The 19132-nt window shown below is 39.1% G+C and overlaps 2 protein-coding genes across 2 annotated transcripts in view; one reads left to right on the top strand and one right to left on the bottom strand.

Annotated features, from left to right (window-relative positions):
• The window catches only part of ggt1b (gamma-glutamyltransferase 1b), a 20590-nt gene extending 12884 nt beyond the window's left edge, over nucleotides 1-7706 (bottom strand). Inside the window, exons 1-2 of the mRNA XM_014003774.1 lie at nucleotides 7292-7706; nucleotides 361-478 (exon numbers count right to left, since the gene is read on the bottom strand). The gene's annotated coding sequence lies outside the window, so the exon portion shown is untranslated. The remainder of the gene's footprint in view (nucleotides 1-360; nucleotides 479-7291) is intronic.
• Nucleotides 7707-10178: 2472 nt separating this feature from the next.
• The window catches only part of lrrc75bb (leucine rich repeat containing 75Bb), a 44535-nt gene continuing 35581 nt past the window's right edge, over nucleotides 10179-19132 (top strand). Inside the window, exons 1-2 of the mRNA XM_014003773.1 lie at nucleotides 10179-10723; nucleotides 17930-18058. Coding sequence (XP_013859227.1) covers nucleotides 10433-10723; nucleotides 17930-18058 — 420 coding nt within the window. The 5' untranslated portion in view covers nucleotides 10179-10432. The remainder of the gene's footprint in view (nucleotides 10724-17929; nucleotides 18059-19132) is intronic.

Below are 19132 nucleotides of genomic sequence, written 5' to 3'. Positions count from 1 at the left end.
CACGTAGAGTGTTTCAAGTTAACACCGACTGCTTTGATCACAGGATTGATCAAAGCAGTGATGATGTAATGTGAGCTGATACAGCTGAGCAGCTGCTACAGGATACAGCTCATTTCTCCTTGCATCAAAATGATCCATGAATGAGGTCTCGTGGATCATTTTTGACCCACGGGCAGCAGGAGGGTCGAATTTTTTAAATCCTTTCAATAATAAAATAGAAAAATTAAGGTTTTCAAGAATTCTTGGAAAGGAGAAGCGACTAAATAAAATAGATGAAATGATTTGGAAGCTCATATTCAACTCCTTTTGTTTTGAGTTTAAAACAATGTCATATTTTAAAAAAGAGGTTTTCTGTCTTACCTTGTTTTCCCTCGGGCCCTGAGCAGCAGCAGGCTGTTTGCTGGAGTCTGCTGCAGTTTTTATAGGTGATGGAATTTTATCAGGCAGTCAATAAACATTAACCCAGCCCACAGTAAAGCTTGTGTCATCAGTGGCGGTACGAAAAAAAAATGCAAATAGAACAATATGAAACAAAAGATGATCATTCAGTTTCCAAAAACAAGTCATTTGTACTTGGGAATCATGTCGCTGTCTGATATCTGCGGCATGACTGAAACGACTCTTATCAGTTAAAACGTTATCACCAGTGATGCTTTAGCTGACTTGCACCACAGGGAATTGCCTTTATTTTAAAGGTAGAGGGGGAAAAAAACAAACCTGTAAAGATACAGTGTGAAGGAGTGCAACTTCGGACAAGAAATTCCTGATAAATAAGCAGCTCGGTTCATAGAAACAGGGATACACACTAACTTTACAGCAATAAAGATTTCTCATCAGATAAAGCCTTAACCACTGGTCTCTTTAGTTTAAACTTTGTACTTACACTTCACGTGATGTTCCTTCCACCTGTTAGATGATGTCAGGAAAAAAGGAAAGATAACCAAATAAAAAGTATTCTGGTTCAAAACCAGTAGCCTGAAAAATCTTGGGGAGGCTTTATAAAATGCACAATCAGCAAAAATACTTCTGCTGAATGAATGTATCACAAATTAGGAATGCAGACTTGACACCTAAAGCTCAATAAACTACAAAAGCTGACGTGGCAGACAAAAAGGACAAGTTGTGAGGACAAACGCATACTATGCAACCAAATCAGGCATGTGAGACACATAATGCTTCACTGACTTTCAAACACTGAGCAGGTATGTGAGAAAAGACAATCAAGGAAACAGGTGCGCTCATTGAGGCACGGCTCAAGTGTGAGTTTGCTCAGGTTGAGGCAGGAAGGACAGGAGGAAGAGGAAAGCTGAACTGGTAACAGAAAGTGCATGAAAACCTGGGAGAGAACACAAAACTTATCAGGATCTAAACTTAGAGAAACTAAACTGATGTTCCAGACGTAAACTGACCAGGTACAAACAACTGGCCTGGCTCTCGTCTTCCTACGCAGTTCTGCTCAATTCTAGTTTCCCTTCTCTGCTTCATCTGGGATTTCTCTCATAGACAAGGATTTCTTCTGTAGAATTTCAACCAGGCCAATCACCGAACAGGACGCGGCGTTATAAATGACGACAATGATTTTCTGCTCTGTTTTAGTCTGCCTGTAGTTTAGCAATGGCAGCGGAGGAAGTGAATGAAGCCATTCAGTTTGTGTTGACAAGGCTTCCAAATTAAATTGACTTTGTCTCACAAAGCCTGTAGCACTCATTTACAGCCATCTTGTTTGGCTTGGTACTTCTCTCTTCCCAGAAGGGGATGGTTGTTCACAGCACACGCATTTTCCGGTTGGCTGCTTAGCTTAGCCTCCTTCACGGTCGAGCTGGCGCACAACATACGTCCCAAGCCAAACATTAGCAAATGAGTAAATCAGATCCAATTGTTTTAAATTTAAACAGAGTCCACGCTTCCAGCAAGAAGTATTTTTTTAATAATTGAGGTTCCAGACCCTCTATATGAAGCAAAGCGTAGGACAAAAGGCTGGTTCTTACCAGGCTAACAAACAACAGTACTACACAAAGATATCAAACCCCAGAAAATTAAAACCACAAGGAAAATAAATCCAATAATAAACTCAAAAAAACATCACCAAGTAACAAAATTTAGCAGGTGCTGACAGTACCCCTCCCTCTAAGGGTGTATTCAGACCAGGAAAGTCCTTTGGTCCAATTGTTTGGTCCGGACCAAAAATGGACCTTTTTTTTTCGTTTGGTGCRGTTTGCATTCACATTGTGCTTTTTTGCAAACGAACTATAACTTGTAAACAAAGCCATGAGGCTGACGATTATTGCTCCCACTGGACAAAAAAAAAGGACGGGGCGGGACTGAGCCACAGACCCAGAAGAAAACAAGGAAGTCCTGCATGTTGCGGTTCTGATACGCACATTTTTRCTGATAGTACAACTGCAATAGCATTTAAAATGTCAGAAGCAGCTAATTTAATGGTGGTTCCGTGAAGATATTCTAATTTTGGAGCGGCGTCAGTAAATGTGTCCCGCAACCCAAAGGAGACGAGGTGCGCTGCGTGTTCTGACCCACAACATGCTGGCAGCAGAGCTGCTAACAGGAGACGACGAAAAAGGTATGATTTCAGTTTATTTAGCTCAGCAACGGTGGCCTGTGAAGTCCAAAAAGGCGCATGTTTAATTCAGCTGATTCAGTTAGAGTCCGGTCTGTATTCACACCAGAAGCGAACTAAAGTGAACCGCACCAGAGTTTGTTTGGAAGCGGACCGAGACCACCTCAAAAAGCAGGTCTCGGTCCGATTGTTTGACCCGCACCAGAGTTTGCATGAGTGTATTCACACCAGCACAAAAGGTCTGGACCAACGCTGGAAACGAACTCTGGTTCGTTTAAAGCGGACCAAATTATCAGGTCTGAATACGACCTAAGAGATGACCCCAAAAACAGAATACCTGAGGAGGGGGAACTAGACGGAGGGAATCAAACTAAATCACTAATATAAAAAACAAATAAGATCAAAGAAACAGACCTGGATAAAAGAAGTTCAGTAAATAAAAGATTCAAAACTGATGGCCCTAGGCTTATTCATAAACCAAAAATAAAAAGAAAAACCTCCAAAACCATCTAAAAGTAATCAAAATACACAGATCTTGACAAAATGTTCAACTTGTTAAGTTTTTAAAAGAACCTAACAGCACATTTTACCAACTTCAGGTTCAAAACTCCAAACTGAGTTTGTGTTAGCGTGGAAGTTTAGTAATTAAAAGTTGAAACCCAGGGTTTTATTGATATATAGGGTGTATCAAAAAAAAAACAGGAAACCCAACTTAACATTGTCACCGTGGCAAAACATTTACAGCAGGAAGCATGTTTCACCTAAAAGTAGACAACAAATGCTTTCTGATGATACTTAATTCAGTAATTTCCAGTTACGCTCGACTGAGCAGCATTGTATTGAAATTTGAGTCCCTTTTTGGAGGTGCAACAAAGTTAACACTGACTCATATCTTTTTTATCTTCTTTCTCTGGGGGTATGTGAAAGACAAAGTATTTGTAACTCCTCCACGCAACCTGCAGGACTTGCAACAGAGAATTGAGCATGAGGTTGAAGTGTTGCGACAGAATCCAGGCACCATTCCTCGAGTCGTGAACGACATGAGACGTCGATGCCAACTGTATGTTGAGCGGGGAGGGGGACATGTGGAAGGCATTGGATGGTGAAGAAAGAGAAACACATTTTGAAAATGTCCTGAATGCACAAAAGGAGTAACATTTCTAAGAAAAAGATACGAGTCTGTGCTAATTTTGTTGCATATCAGAGTGAGCCACCTCCAAAAAGTGATGCAAATTTCAACACAACGCTGCTCAGTCGTGCGTAACTGGAAATTCATGAATGAAGTATCACCAGAAAGCTGTTGTCTACTTTTTAGGTGAAACTGTATAGTTTTGCCACAGTGACGATGTTAAGTTGGGTTTCCTTTTTTTGACACACCCTGTATTCTCTTTAGTGCATTGTTCACTTCTATGATCTTGTGCTAAAACTAAACATTAAAGCAAAACAAGTGGAAGAATCACTGACATCTATCAGACTTCTTAGGAATGATTTAACACTCACTGATTTAATTTACAAACAAGCTCAACTTGACTTCATTTAATTCCTAGCAGGACATTTTCTGAGTATTTCAGCCACGTCTAGATGTGATCGTTCTGTTAGTTCAGTGAACTCCATCTGCTAAAGGAGTCACTGCACGTTAGCAGCAAAAAAAAATAAAAAAAAACTGCTCGTGCAGCTGGCAAAGACACATTTTCATATACGTCCTGGTGTCTTATCCTCCCTTCCCTCCTCATCCTCTCTTATTAAGGCGACTGGTTCCTGTATACAAAGAAATCACAACAGCTTGACACCTCCATCTGTGCTGTGGAGGTGCAGAAGCAATCAGGAGGCTGTGGAGGAAATCAGCTCCTGAGCCACAGACAGGTGTGTGGAGACACAGCAGGGGACATGTGGGACTCTGTCTTCAGGTTTGACAGTGTTTCATAGAGAAGCTGAAGGGGAAAATATGTTTTATCGATTCGTTTCATTATTTCTTTAAAATTTTATTGACTGTAAGTGTCTCATAATGTATGTACAGGTGCTGGTCATAAAATTAGAATATCATGAAAAAGTAGATTTATTTCAGTAATTCCATTTAAAAAGTGAAACTTGTATATTATATTCATACATTACATACAAACTGATATATTTCAAATGTTTATTTCGTTTAATTTTGATGATTACAAATGACAAATGAAAATCTCAAATTCAGCATATCAGAAAATTAGAATCTTGTGAAAAGGTTCAAAATGGATGGCACCTGGTACCACACTCTAATCAGCTAATTAACTCAAACCACCTGCAAAGGCCTTTAAATGGTCTTTCAGTCTAGTTCTATAGGCTACACAATCATGGGGAAGACTGCTGACTTGACAGTTGTCCAAAAGACGACCATCGACACCTTGCACAAGGAGGGCAAGACACAAAAGGTCATCGCTAAAGAGGCTGGCTGTTCACAGAGCTCTGTGTCCAAGCACATTAATAGAGAGGCGAAGGGAAGGAAAAGATGTGGTCGAAAAAAAATGTACAAGCAAGAGAGATAACCGCACCCTGGAGAGGATTGTGAAACAAAACCCATTCAAAAATGTGGGGGAGATTCACAAAGAGTGGACTGCAGCTGGAGTGAGTGCTTCAAGAACCACCACACACAGACGTATGAAAGACATTGGTTTCTGCTGTCGCATTCCTTGTGTCAAGCCACTCTTGAACCACAGACAGCGTCAGAAGCGTCTTGCCTGGGCTACAGAGAAACAGGACTGGACTGCTGGTGAGTGGTCCAAAGTCATGTTCTCTGATGAAAGTAAATTTTGCATTTCCTTTGGAAATCAAGGTCCCAGAGTCTGGAGGAAAAGAAGAGAGGCACTTCATCCACGTTGCTTGAAGTCCAGTGTAAAGTTTCCACAGTCAGTGATGGTTTGGGGTGCCATGTCATCTGCTGGTGTTGGTCCATTGTGTTTTCTGAGGTCCAGGGTCAACGCAGCCACATACCAGGAAGTTTTAGAGCACTTCATGCTTCCTGCTGCTGACCAACTTTTTGGAGATGCAGATTTCATTTTCCAACAGGACTTGGCACCTGCACACAGTGCCAAAGCTACCAGTACCTGGTTGAAGGACCATGGTATCCCTGTTCTTAATTGGCCAGCAAACTCTCCTGACCTTAACCCCATAGAAAATCTATGGGGTATTGTGAAGAAGAAGATGCAATACACCAGACCCAACAATTCAGAAGAGCTAAAAGCCACTATTAGAGCAACCTGGGCTATCATAACACCTGAGCAGTGCCACAGACTGATCGACTCCATGCCACGCCGCATTGCTGCAGTAATACAGGCCAAAGGAGCCCCAACTAAATACTGAGTGCTGTACATGCTCATACTTTTCAGTTGGCCAACATTTCTATAAATCCTTTGTTTTTATTGGTCTTCAGTAATCTTCTAATTTTCTGATATGCTGAATTTGAGATTTTCATTTGTTGTCATTTGTAATCATCAAAATTAAATGAAATAAATATTTGAAATATATGAGTTTGTATGTAATGTATGAATATAATATACAAGTTTCACTTTTTAAATGGAATTACTGAAATAAATCTACTTTTTCATGATATTCTAATTTTATGACCAGCACCTGTAGTGACAGTGTGAATCAGACAAGCTCCTTGAGGGGAAAAAAAACCTCCCGGCAAAACAGCAACAAAGTTCTTTGTATCTGTTTGGAGACAAAATGGCACATGGAGAATTATTTAATGCTCTTCTTTCTGTTCCTTGATCTGCAGGAAGCATTTCAAATTAAGATGTTAAAAATAAAATTACATGCGCTATCAAAAGATGTCATGCACAGAAAATGTGCAGTGAATGACTTAACTATCAAATCAAATTATAGCTGAACATCTGTAAAACTGGCTGGGATTTATCTATTTTTTTGTGTTGGCTAATAGTGTTAGCTGTGGCAGCCATCTTGAATTTCACCAACTCCAAAAGTTAATCACTTGTAGATGCATATCCAACATTTTTTCTCAAAATGTTTTTTTAACATCTGCTCAGCCATAAGATATTTTGCTAACAGACAAACAGGGTTGATTCCAAAGGTGTTCCAAGGTTTAAACAAAAATTGTGCACAATATAGCACTTCAAGTATGTGTTGTGAATGACTCTCAGCTACAATCACCAGACTTTCTGTTAAATATTTAAGTCCTGATCATCTTTGTGTTTTCTAAGATCACTTGAAAGCCTGGTCTCAAGAGTATCTGCCTCACATAAGCTCTGCCTCCCAGTAAACCTGCAGTCTGAATAAAAGAGCAGTAAGATCTTTAACATAAGCTGGATCTCAGTTGTTGAGAGTTTTTTATGTTAGAAGTTAGATCCTGCACAGAGTTCACTTTGGACCAGGAGGTGTGACTTCTAACACAAGCTGCCTTTGTGCGGTGATGTAAGAAGGCTGCAAGCTTCCAACTCTCTGTTAATATGTACACAACTCACAGTGGTGTGGGGTTGTGAAAGTTAAAGTCATCTTTCCTTTAGATGACTGTGCTCTTTTTAAATACGGCTGTTAGATCATTGACCTGGGTGCTTTGTAATAAACAAGCGTTACGGCCCCTTGAAACACAGAAGGGGTCACAACACATTTAAGAGGGACACGAAGATAGAACTCAGGAACAAAACGTTTTTATTAATTATTCTGCCTGGTCCTCCAAAAAAAACCTAGCTGAGGAGAGAAAAAGGTACAAAAAAAACTTACCTGCAAAAAAGAGAGAGGGAAATTTTAAGGACCATTGTCTTCCCAAAATAAATTACTAATCCAAAAGTCAAAACTCAAAGTTCAAACAAAAGATGGACCTGGTGAGCCAGCCAAATAAAACAAAAAGGTGTGGCAGTGGGATAAATCTACACAGGGCCGTCGAAGCCACAACCACAACAAACTAAACTAACAAAAAAGACCATCATAAAATGATAAGAAAGACATACTCACGAAAAAATGGCTGGTCCCACCAGGCCAAAGCTACAAAAAAAAAAAAAAAGTCAAAAACTCATGGCAGGCTGAGGCAGAGGGCCAAGCCTGCAGCCAGTCTCACCTGCAACCAGTTGGGTGCAATCAGCACCAACTGAAGGAGACCAGAGGAAGAAGGAGAAGCAAAAAAAAAGTGCTACAGACCAGTCCTATTTATAGGCAGGCAGGGCAGCTAACCAATCAGAACTTCTACATAATATACGTTTTAACTAGAAAAAAGTAACCAATTCTAAATATACAACACTTCCTCTAAAAAAAATACCTGAATAAGAAAAACCCAACAATAAACAAAAACACTCTAGAAAAAAGCAAAGATAAAACAAAATGTGCCTGAAGCACATAACAAGTCAGGTTACCTTTTGGAACTGGATTTCCTTTCATGTCCTGATGTAATGAGACAAATCATTACTCAGGAAATGTAGGAATCTCAGAGGTTAGCACTCTGCATTTATAACTTATTTATTACATCTAAGGATATTTATCAGGATAGGTTACAAAAAATACAAATCTTTGATCTAAAATAATAGATTAAAAAGGGGCAAAACTCCAAAACAAACAAATCTGACGGAATTTTTTAATACATTTAATGACCACAATCCTTGAGCCCTCAGGCAGCACATGGTAGATAATTAACAACATCAGTTGTAATAGACTGATTAAAGAAAAACTTTAATAGTTGGTGAGGCTGTTTATTCTTTGTTAGCATTTGATTTGACTCCCTTTTTCTTCATGGCATAGATTCAACAAGTTTTTTGGAAACAGTTCCCAAAGGTTTTGATCTAATATATCATGATAGCGTCACACAGATGCTGCAGATCCATAATGTGAATCTCTGCCCCACCACATAAACAAGCTTGACAGAAGATCTGGTGACTGTGGAGGCCACTAGTGTTCAGTGAGTCTGTACTCATCAGACCAGATGATGGTTCATCATCTTTCCCTTTCTATCATCTCGAACTAGTCTGCCCACAGGCGTTGCCTGTAAATGTATGCATAAACGCTAACTGCATTCCTAAATACCCGCAGACTATTTAAAAAAATAAAATAGTTATTCTAGCTCATTCAAAATATATATCTCCACCTTAAATGGTCTGATGATGGGATAAATAAACACATTTTAGCTAAGCATTTCCATTTTGGGAGTATAAAATAAAAATAGGATAAATATCCATTTTTTGTTTTCCAATATATGTTTTCAAAATGAAAAACACACGAAAAAAAAGTTCACTTGCTTCTGTAAGATATTAGTAAGTGTTCATTGTCACAGTGTCCCCTTTATTTCTGGAGTACAATGGTGTCGTTTCCAAATATGGTGTGCGTCTGACACTGACCTGGCCCCGCCCCTTTCATAGCGGCCACATTCCATTCTGAAATAGCCTACTTAAAGGCACAGTGTGCAGGATTTGTTGTTTTCAGCAACATCTAGTGGTTGGATCATCCTCCCTGGTCCTCCCCCCACCCCCACCCCCCGCTTCCAAACGCAAAGGAGTTGCTACGGTGTCTCTCAGGTGTCAAAAACCTTTGATAATTCCAACCGCGATGTCTACCAGCAGCTTCAGGGCTAGTGATGTTTCAAGTGGTAAGATTATGAGCTTTAATAAGTAAAATTATCCCAGCTACAATGACAGACAACAAATATTACATTTATAGTATTACAACTAAAACCGTTTTTGACGCCGCCACCGCAGTTTGTCCTTCATGAGCCTTCGTAGACAAGATGGCGGCTGCCTGTAGTGGCGACCCGCGACCATGGAGATATAAACAGCTTTTTATAAGGTAAAAATAATAAAACAAGGTCTTTGTCTGCAATGATTAGACATGTTTTTTATTATTGTCATTAGTGATCATCTCAATTTCGGCTACAAGAATTGACAAAATCCTACACACTGTTCCTTTAAATATAAACTTCAACCACAACACTTATTTTATTTCTTTATTTTTAACATATTATTCAACATTTAAATTTAACATGGTAAAAATTGGCAAAACCTAAGAAAAGTGAGTTAAAATTAAATGCTAGTGGAAAATGTTTAAGTGGGATTTTACACTCAGAATGTAAGATAAATAATGAAAATGTGTTAGTGACATTTTTTAACATTTTATTTTACTGTTTTTACCATAAACAGTATGTTTCAATTCAACTTTCTCAATTCCAAACTAGAGCACATGTACACTGTAAAAAATGAAATGTTGGATTTACTTAACCATGTTATGTTACCTGGTTCCACTTAACTGAGTTGAGTAAATTCAAAGCAATATACCAGTTTTTTAGCCAAAGAACATGAGCATGTTGCTTTGAGTTTACTCAACTCAGTTAAGTGGAACCAGGTAACATAACATGGTTAAGTAAATCCAACATTTCATTTTTAGAGTGTACACTTTTTTTAATACTATCTATCCATCCATCTAACCTCTAAGTATGGCTGTTTTTGGTGTGTTTATAGGATCAGGAGGGGAAATTAATGTAACAGTCAACAGTCTGCTGCATGACAGTCGCCCCCCAAAGCCGAGCAGCAAATCCGGCTCTGATTGGCTGAGAGGAGCTCCGGCTCTGAGTGGAGCCAAAGGATGCCAGAGTGCTCAGACAGGCAGTGTGCATGGACGGACGCGGGCGGGGGGTGGGAGCACGTCACCCAGACAGCCTGCAGGCACATTGTCACGCTGTTGCATCTTTGAAAACTTCCACAACAAAACAAACACTCGTTTTCCTCTGCGTGTCGCCACATCTGGGTGCAGCTTCGGTGTGATGGTTGGGCTGCGTGGTGTCAAACCCCCGCGCACTTCTGCTGCTTCTTCTTCTACTCCTCGTACCGACAGGTCCTCTCAGGAGGAGGGAGCATCATCATCATCATCACCACCACCACAGCCACCATGGGCTCGAAGTTAACAAGACAGAGAAGTCTGGATCTTGAGAGCAAATTGACAAAAAGAAGGCGCCAGAGGCAGGAGCTGAGCGCGGAGGGCGAGAAAAGTGGCGGCAGGAGCGGCGGAGACTTCTTGTTCACCTCCCTGATGCTCCGATCCGACAAGCTGCCCGGGATGCTGCGCAAAACCAGCCCGAGCCCGTACGTCAGGAGGGTGGCGTGGGTCCGCGAGATCCAGAGGCTGCTGCGGGAGCAGAGGATGGAGCAGGCTGGAGAAGTGCTCAAACTGCTCAGGAAGGTAGGAAAATCTCTGTTTTTTTACTTTGTTTATTATTATTTAGGGCGTGCTATAGAAGGTTTAACAAAGTGAAGTTAGTTTAACTGTTAAATGCTTCTGTTGAAACAAGAAGTGCTCCAGTTTGAAGCTATTGTAAAATTAGAGATAAAGGAACAGATTTTGACACATCTTTATTAAACATTTGACACAAATAACCTTTTATTAAGTTAACAATCAGGCTCTATTAGTGTCAGAGTGTTATTTTCTAAAAAGTTAAAGTCTTTTTTTGACAAAAAAGTTAGTCTTTTAAACTTTTACTCCTTTAAACTTTGTACATGACTGTGTGACTCCAGCTGAAAGACCTTAAATGGAGCTGAAAAATAACCTAACCAGATCATATAAAAAAGCACTCGAGTCAAAACTGATCATTGTGTACCAAAGCTGTGCAGGAGATAAAATGATAAAAATAAAAATATTCAGGGTTTTTTTATGTTTCTGATGCTGAAACGTGTAGAACTATCCCAATCATAGCAAAATGCAGCTCTTAATCCAAACTGATGCTTTAATGTGTTATTAAAAAATATCTAATCTGTCCCAGTTGCACATTATGTAAACCCTTTTTTCATAAAGCTAAAAAAAACAGGTTTTTCTGTCTTGTTTCATCTTCTACTGAATATGGTGACATTCTTACTTTGAGAGGATTGACCTAAAATAGCAAAATAAACAAAATTTAAAAAAATGTTTTTAGTGTAAGAGTGTTTCAAGTATGTGCATTAATCAAGTTAAGATGTATTCCATGTCATTAAAAGTAAATAAATGTTGATAATACAGATTTGCGCAGATGGCAACACAAAAATCAGATGCAGAAGGAAAGTTTTAAAAAAATTAATTAAACTGAGAACAAATCTTTCAAATAAATCAAAGATTATTTTATCTCCATTTTACTCCACGTTTGCTAAAGCTGTCACACATCTCAGATGCAATCACAGATCTGCTTCATAACTATAGATTTCTCCATAATTCAGTGTTTAAATTGCTCACGAAGCACCGCTGTTGCTCTCTCCATCGCTCAGTGGGGTGAAGCCAGAGGACTGCTACGTTGTTTGGGCTGAAGCCAAGTGTCTGACTAATAATACTTCAGGATGGGAAGGAGAAGGGGGAGAGGGAAAAAAAGAGCTGGCTGTAGATCTCCTGTTGCAGCTCAGCAGTAAAGGCTGCTTTCCTCTCAGGGATGGATGAATGTGGAGATAATCACCTTGAGATGACAGATGCAGGAACTTTTTTTTTCTACATAGAGGAAGTCATTATAAACAGGAACCAATAACACCAGCCCCTGTGCAGCATCTCCATCACAGATCAGGCTTCTGGGCCATTAAGTTAATTAGTTTGGGATATTCTGATTAGTAAACAAAGACTCCGTGAGTCCTCGTAGCAGTAAAGCTCTGGACATGTTGTTATATTGTTGTACAGCAAACATCAGCACTTGAGAAGAAGGTGGTTTGAAATGTATTTCAACTTATGACTGTGTTTTTTTTAAATAAATGTTTTGTTAATTAGGTAACAAAACCAGCTAAAAACAACCCTGTTTTTTTTCTCAATTATGCACAAAATTCTGTCACTTCACAAAACAATAAGCATTGATACGCAGCATTTGTTATTCAAATTGATGCGAGAAAAACAAACAAAATCAGTTGCACCAACACACAAAATTGAAATAATTTATTATTTGTTGGGGAAATAGCAAAGTACTATTTGTGGTCTTGTTTTTTGGATAAAAAATGCCATCAATGTAACCCTCAGCTTTACATCCAGCTTCATTGTATCATCCATCCATCCATCCATCCATCCATCCATCCATCCATCCATCCAGAGCTTGCCTCCAGTAGTCATTAGCTATGTTTACATGTGTAAAATTCTTTGATCGGATTGAAATGTATTCAGATTAAATAATCCAAATGTGTTGTTTATATGGGCACAAAACTAATTAATCCAATCATGACAAGCATTTACCTTTACCAGGCTTTTATTCAGAACAGAACTGACATGCGCAGAGTTGTAAACTTTCCCTAAAAAAATAAAATTAAAAAAAGGTTCTACTTCAGCGATGAACATAAACAAATGTTAAAGGGACTATATCATGTTATAATGTTATCCTCTCATCAAAAACATGCCCAGAGTCTTGCTTTGACTCATTCCTGCATGTTTGAGAAATCCTGTAGTGTCCTGAGGCAGCCAGGCAGGAGAGTAAAAACAACCAGTTGGGACTAGAACCGCCGTTTGGGCTCAGCTCCTCCTCTGGGCTGTGTCTCCAAGCTGAGCTTCCTCATCACAGAGCACACACACCCGCCCAGCCCCATGCTGAAATGGGCGGGACAGAAGAGGAAGGAGGTTCTTAAAAAGACAGAGGCCAATTTCAAGGTGTTTTGAAACAGATATGATGAGAAGTCACGTTTATTTTCTATTTAAACATATAAACAGCATTTTAATAACAACTGAAGGTGACATAGTTACTTTTATTATGCTACAGAATTTAAATATACGTATGCTTGAGAAACACAAAATATTGCCGCTTTAAAATAAACACTGAAATAACTCTGTTTTCCTACACTTTCAACCATCAAGGCATTCGATAATTTTGAGCTCTTTCAGAGTTTCTAATAGAAATGTTGCATTACAAACCAACCAGTTTTGTTTCCCCAACATATTAGCATCTAGCTAGGTGGAAATACGTCAGGTTGAGACAGGGCGCACAGTCAGGTCACTTCTGTACGACCAGAATAACATGATCAGAATAAGTGTTTACATGCACCTCGTTCAGATTATCAATCAGGCATAAACCACCCCTCTCAGTCAGATTACAAATTTATTCCCATCGAGCTGAATCAGATCAGAATATTGTGATTATATGACACATTTTTTATTCCATTTATTAGAATACCCAGAGAAAACCCACACATGCACGGGGAGAACATGCAAGCTTTACATGGATCTTTTCACAGTGGTGCTTAAAAGAGTTTAAATAATACAATAAAAAAGTTGAAAGAGATTTGAGGGTAGTATGATGTCATTCAGTCTTATATTTTTGTGTGATAGACAAGTACAGACCTGGAACTTAAGAGATGTGATTTTTGTCTGATTTTATGTTTGGAAGCTGACTAAATAGATTTTGGAGCAGGTGGATCGTTGGTGTCAGTTTTCAGCATCCTGAACAAAAAAAAAATCTGTGTTTCTGCTTCATGGTGCTGCCCTGTGGCTGCACAGATGTGTAGCGCATAGCAATGTCGTCTCACAGCCAGAAGGTCTCCGCTTCACATCTCAGGTTTGTCTTTCAGTGTGAAGTTTGCAGTCTGTCCTCGTGCATGATTGGGGTTTCTGCAGGTAGGTTGCTCTAACACAGAAATACACATTAGTATAATTGGTGGTTCTGATCTGACAGCATTTTGCACAATCCTGTGTCTCTGCATGGATTGAGCTGGTGACCTGCACCCCACCTGCCCCTTACTGACTGCAGCCCCTCTGCCGTTCTGAACAATCGACATATGACATGTAGCATAATAGATTGTTTTTTATTAAATTATACTTTAAGGTTGTTTGTATGAGAGATTTTAGCATCAAACAATAGCAGAAATCTTTTATACTTAGGTGTCCGCATAAAGCTTGTTTTAAGAGCCTTCAAATGTATTTTTTTAAAGTTTAGAGTGAAAAACACTTGAAATCCTTGAAGTTTTTGTGTAGACGGTTAAAACAGAATATTGTCAAAACTCCACCTCCAAAATTATAGGAATAGAGCTGCGGACAAGAGCCATTGTTAGTTTTAGTTGTTTTACTCCTCATAATAACTTTATTTTTTCCTGTTAACCACGGAGACAAATCGCTCCTGTTTTGCTTTTTCTATGCAAACAGGCAAGAAGCTCAGGGAAAAGGGGGAGTGGGGTTCTGCTTGAAAACACATGGTACTGCCCACGAAAAGGAATATATCTCTGCTTGATGACGTAATTTCTTCATAATTTAATGTTTCTTTTGAACAAACAGCTGGTCATAATCCCTTCAACGAGCCATTCGTCCCATCTCCAATCTCTAACTGAACAGACAAACTATGCAAGCTTTACGTGCACGCTCCACGCCTCGTTTCCTGTTTTTGTTGGCATTATGGCCCCCCATGGTGTAGCTGCTAAAGTGTTTTGATGTTGTGTCTCTGAGAATAATTTTAGACAAAAAAATTTTTAATTATGTGTTTGCGTGGGTGAGGCCTTAAATGTCAAAACTGATTTTGAACTTCAGTGTCTCGTTTCCGACTGTTTTAAAACTCCACCTCTCCCTCTGAGAAGCTTCTTGTTTGCTCATTAGTAAATTCTCCAAGATGATGTTGGCCCCATGTGTTGTCGTATCACCACAGGACGCCAAACAACACCTTGTGATTTTTCAGAAACAACAGCGGTTTTAGAAAAACAAGCTTTTTAAATTCATGCAGTTAAAATGTTTTGGGGGAAAAAAACGTGTGCGGGACTTTCTCTCAGCTGTACAACATAAACCCATCAGGTTCGTTACAGTTTTATAAATGCAGCTTGATAAAAGCATCACAACTTTATCATACATACATTTTAAAAAATGTTTAACATTCCTGTCTTAAATGTCACTTTTCCACATGGCAACAAAGCAATCATTAACTTAAACCCTAAAGAAAATATTGTTTGTTTTATTTCTAATTTAAACAAGAAATGAACTAAGTAAAAACCGGAGTTAGATGGTGCTCAGTTTGACAGCTGTGGCGCGTTTCTGTGGGATGGGATTTGTGGCGTTCTGCAGTTTTTTTTATTTAATGAAGAACGCGTGTGGGATGTTGCTCTGCTGTTCTGAGATCATCTCCTCATTCAGACCCTTTGTGATGAAGCAGATGAGAGATGAGATACGCTGCTTTTACCGAGGACATTTTTAGCGGGGATCTGAAGGCGCACTCGAGTACACGGGGATCCTGTTAAAGAGCGGAACGTTTCATGCCTTCACGGTGAAGAATCAGTCAAGTTAATCCATCAGATCAGATCTTTTCGCGGGTTTGCAACAAACGCTTCCTTTCATCTCCCACAAACTGACGCTGAATCTGCATGGATGTGACACATTGGAAGGAAAATACATTCTTTAAAAAAGGATCTTCTTTTGTGTCAGGCATGTGGTCCTCTCAGTTTGAGGTGTTGTGGAGGATAGCCCAGCATTAGGGAATCCCACAGATCTCTGCTGTAATAAATCAACTCAGAAGCTGGAGGAGGAGGAAACGCTGATGGGAGGTTTTTTTTTATGTCTCTGTGCCCCAAAGCGTTATGGCTGTCAGCACATATAGAGAATGTTTTACATGGCTTCAGCCTCCAGCCTGGTATTTGAAAAGCTTTTCAGTTCACACAGAGCTGACAATATTTATTCAGCAGCTCCTCAGCCTTTGTACAGTTTAACTACAACAAAAACAAGCCAAGGATGAATCAGTGAAACAATTTTTTTCCTTGTTTTCATCCATGAAGAGGTCTGCAATGAAACAGAGGCCTTACTGGTTTTTATGAATAAGGAAAGTAACATTTAGCATTTTCTGTAAAAACACAGTTTGAGAGCAAACTGACTGTTTGTTAAGGAAGCTGAAACGGAATTGTTAAAGTTAAAACGAACAGAAAAGAAGTTAAATTGAGAAGAACAAAAGCTGAAATAATCAAAACATGAGCTAGAAATAGCTATCATCTTTACCCACTTCTTCCTTTCAGGGTCACTGGAGCCTATATCCAGCAGGGGTACCCCCTGGACAGCCAGGCCACATAGAAACAAACAACCATTCACCCACACCTAAGGACAATTTAGAGTAATCAATTAGCCTAAAAGTCATGTTTTTGGTCTGTTGGAAGAAACTGGAGTGCCTGGAGAAAACCCACTCATGCACAGAGAGAACATGTAAACTCTACCCAAAAAGGCCCCCAGCTGGGATTCAATTGGGTAACCTTTTTGCTAATAGGCAACAGTTCTACCAACCGAGCCACTGTGCCACCCTAAAACCAGCAAAAATAGTGGTAAGCTTCAACGAACAGAATGGTAAATAAAGGCTAAAACCAGTAAAACAGAAATCAATCCAAAAGCTAAGACTAAAAATAGAAAATAAACAATATTTATAGCTAATATTAGCAAAACAACAGTTAAAATATAAAGTGCATAAAACCAAAGCTAATATCTTAAATGAGCAAAATAACTGAAAATTTGAAAAAACCTAAAATTAGCTCAAAAAAGCTAAATGTAGGAAGATGATGCTTAAATATAGTGTAAAGAATTAGAAGAAATCTCAATGTAAATTTTGGGCGATTCTTTTTGTAAACAAAGTTAAATATTTTAAACAAAACTTGCAAAAACAAAAGTCACACTATTCCAGATTGAGATGAGCATTTTGTGTTAACTGGTAAAAATAGTGCAAAATATATCAAAGTATTTTGATTGTTAAAATTATACAGTAGAAACTATAAAACGAAAAACAATAAAGACCGTTTTATGTTCAAAAAATAAATAAATTATTTCCTTTGATTTTTCAGCTTCTGAATATGTTTTCATCTGTTTTCCTTTAACGTCTTCTCAGGCCTGGATTATTACCGTAAGACATATGCTCAGTATGAGGTATTTACAAGAGGGATGCAAATAGAAACAGTCTGAGCCTGATGCAAATATAAGCCTCTTAAGATACGTCCCGCTTCCTGCTTTATGTTTAAAATAAACCACTCTGGTCTTTACAGGGTCTTTAAATTTAAGAGCGTCACAGTCAGCTGGAACTGTTAAATGTATGGGGGAGGTGCAAAAGGGCAAATCAGATTTATTTTCATTTTCCTTCACCCTGGATTAAAGCTGGAATATTTGAGTAAATTAGAAAGAAAAAACTAATCTCAGCTCACTTAACTTTTCCCAGTGGTTCTTGTGTTTTTAAAACATGTTAGAATGGATGTTTATTGGTGGCAGAGACCAAACTCTCATCTGTAATCAGCTGCTGAGGGGTTTTAACTCACAGGTCTGATGTCTTATCAGCTCACAGGACGATAGCAGGGCAAGATAAAGAGAGGTAATAAAGAAAGCTTAGAAATCCATTCTCCATCTATCTTTATTAAACAACCCGTCTGAAGCTTGTTGTGTTCAGACGTGACTGTTTAAAACAGATAAAGTGTCTGAGTTAAAGCGAAACTCTCTTTAAATCTCTCTCCCTGTTCTCTCTCTCAGGATCTGGGACTCCAGGGGTCGTCGCTGAACGACATTTTGTACAAGAACGCCTCTTTTCTCAACCTGGTGGACCCCATCTCCCACGAGCTGCTGCTCAGCCTCGCCCGCGACCTGCAGTGTCCGAAAAGGGTAGGACCCTGCCATCATGTTGGCCAGGCTCAAGCTGCAATGGCAGAATTGTTTCTAGTTTTGTCGCTCTGTTTGCAAAATAACTAATGAACCACTTGACAGATTTTATTGAAACATTCAAAAACATAACATCTTCTGTGCTTGTTAGTCACAGCGGTTTTTCTTATTTTTTTGGGCTGATTGATTACCCAAACTGTTTGTGATTGGCTTAGGTGTTTTCTTTACCTTTTTAGATAGACTCGTAGTTTGTCTGATCTGTAACAAGTTGACGACAGCATGTAGCCGAAACGCGTCCTGTTTCCTGTCCTTATTAAAAACACAGTATTTTTTGGAGTGCTGGTTATCCCATTTTTATGATTCTTCAGAACCGGGCACCCTTTTACTCTTTCCCCCTTTTTTGTAAGAAAATTTGAGTTGTGTGCACCAGAATTTACAGCTATTAACCTATTAATGCATGTTTCTTAGTCTGTGTGAGGAAACTGTGGGAGTATCCAGATTCCTGACCAGGAAGTGACTTCTTTAGCACAGCGTGAAATGTGTATCAGCTGTTACATATTCACTATTTCATCTGTTTCAGTTGATTTTAAAGTAAATCATGAACAAGTGGTCAGAGCTGCTATGTGTGTAGGTTTTGTTGTTTTCAGCAACATCTAGTGGTTGAGTGGTTGAATCATCCTCCTTTGTCCTCCCCCCACCCCCACCCCCCGCTTCCAAACGCAAAGGAGTTTCTACGGTGTCTCTCAGGTGTCAAAAACCTTTGATAATTCCAACCGCGATGTCTACCAGCAGCTTCAGGGCTAGTGAGGGAGACATGAAGAAAACAAACAAGCAGATAAAGGAAAATTGACTTTATTTTGATTTGTCATGCAATTGACTTGTTGCTTACAGACCTAGTTGTAAAGAAAATACTAGTTATTATCAGGGTGAAACATGTAAATGTACAGTAACTTTAAGCTATCAGATCCATGGAACAGTGGGCCAGATCTTTAATGTAAAGTTGCTACAAATGAGTTTGAATGTCCAGTCAATGGATCTAGAAAAGATATGATTGTGTTCCCCAGGACATTTTGTTGA

This window comes from Austrofundulus limnaeus, unplaced genomic scaffold, assembly GCF_001266775.1.
Source record: "Austrofundulus limnaeus strain Quisiro unplaced genomic scaffold, Austrofundulus_limnaeus-1.0 Scaffold20, whole genome shotgun sequence".
NCBI lineage: Eukaryota > Metazoa > Chordata > Actinopteri > Cyprinodontiformes > Rivulidae > Austrofundulus > Austrofundulus limnaeus.
Note: the sequence above shows the minus strand (reverse complement) of the source record. Positions and strands in the feature narration are given on the sequence as shown.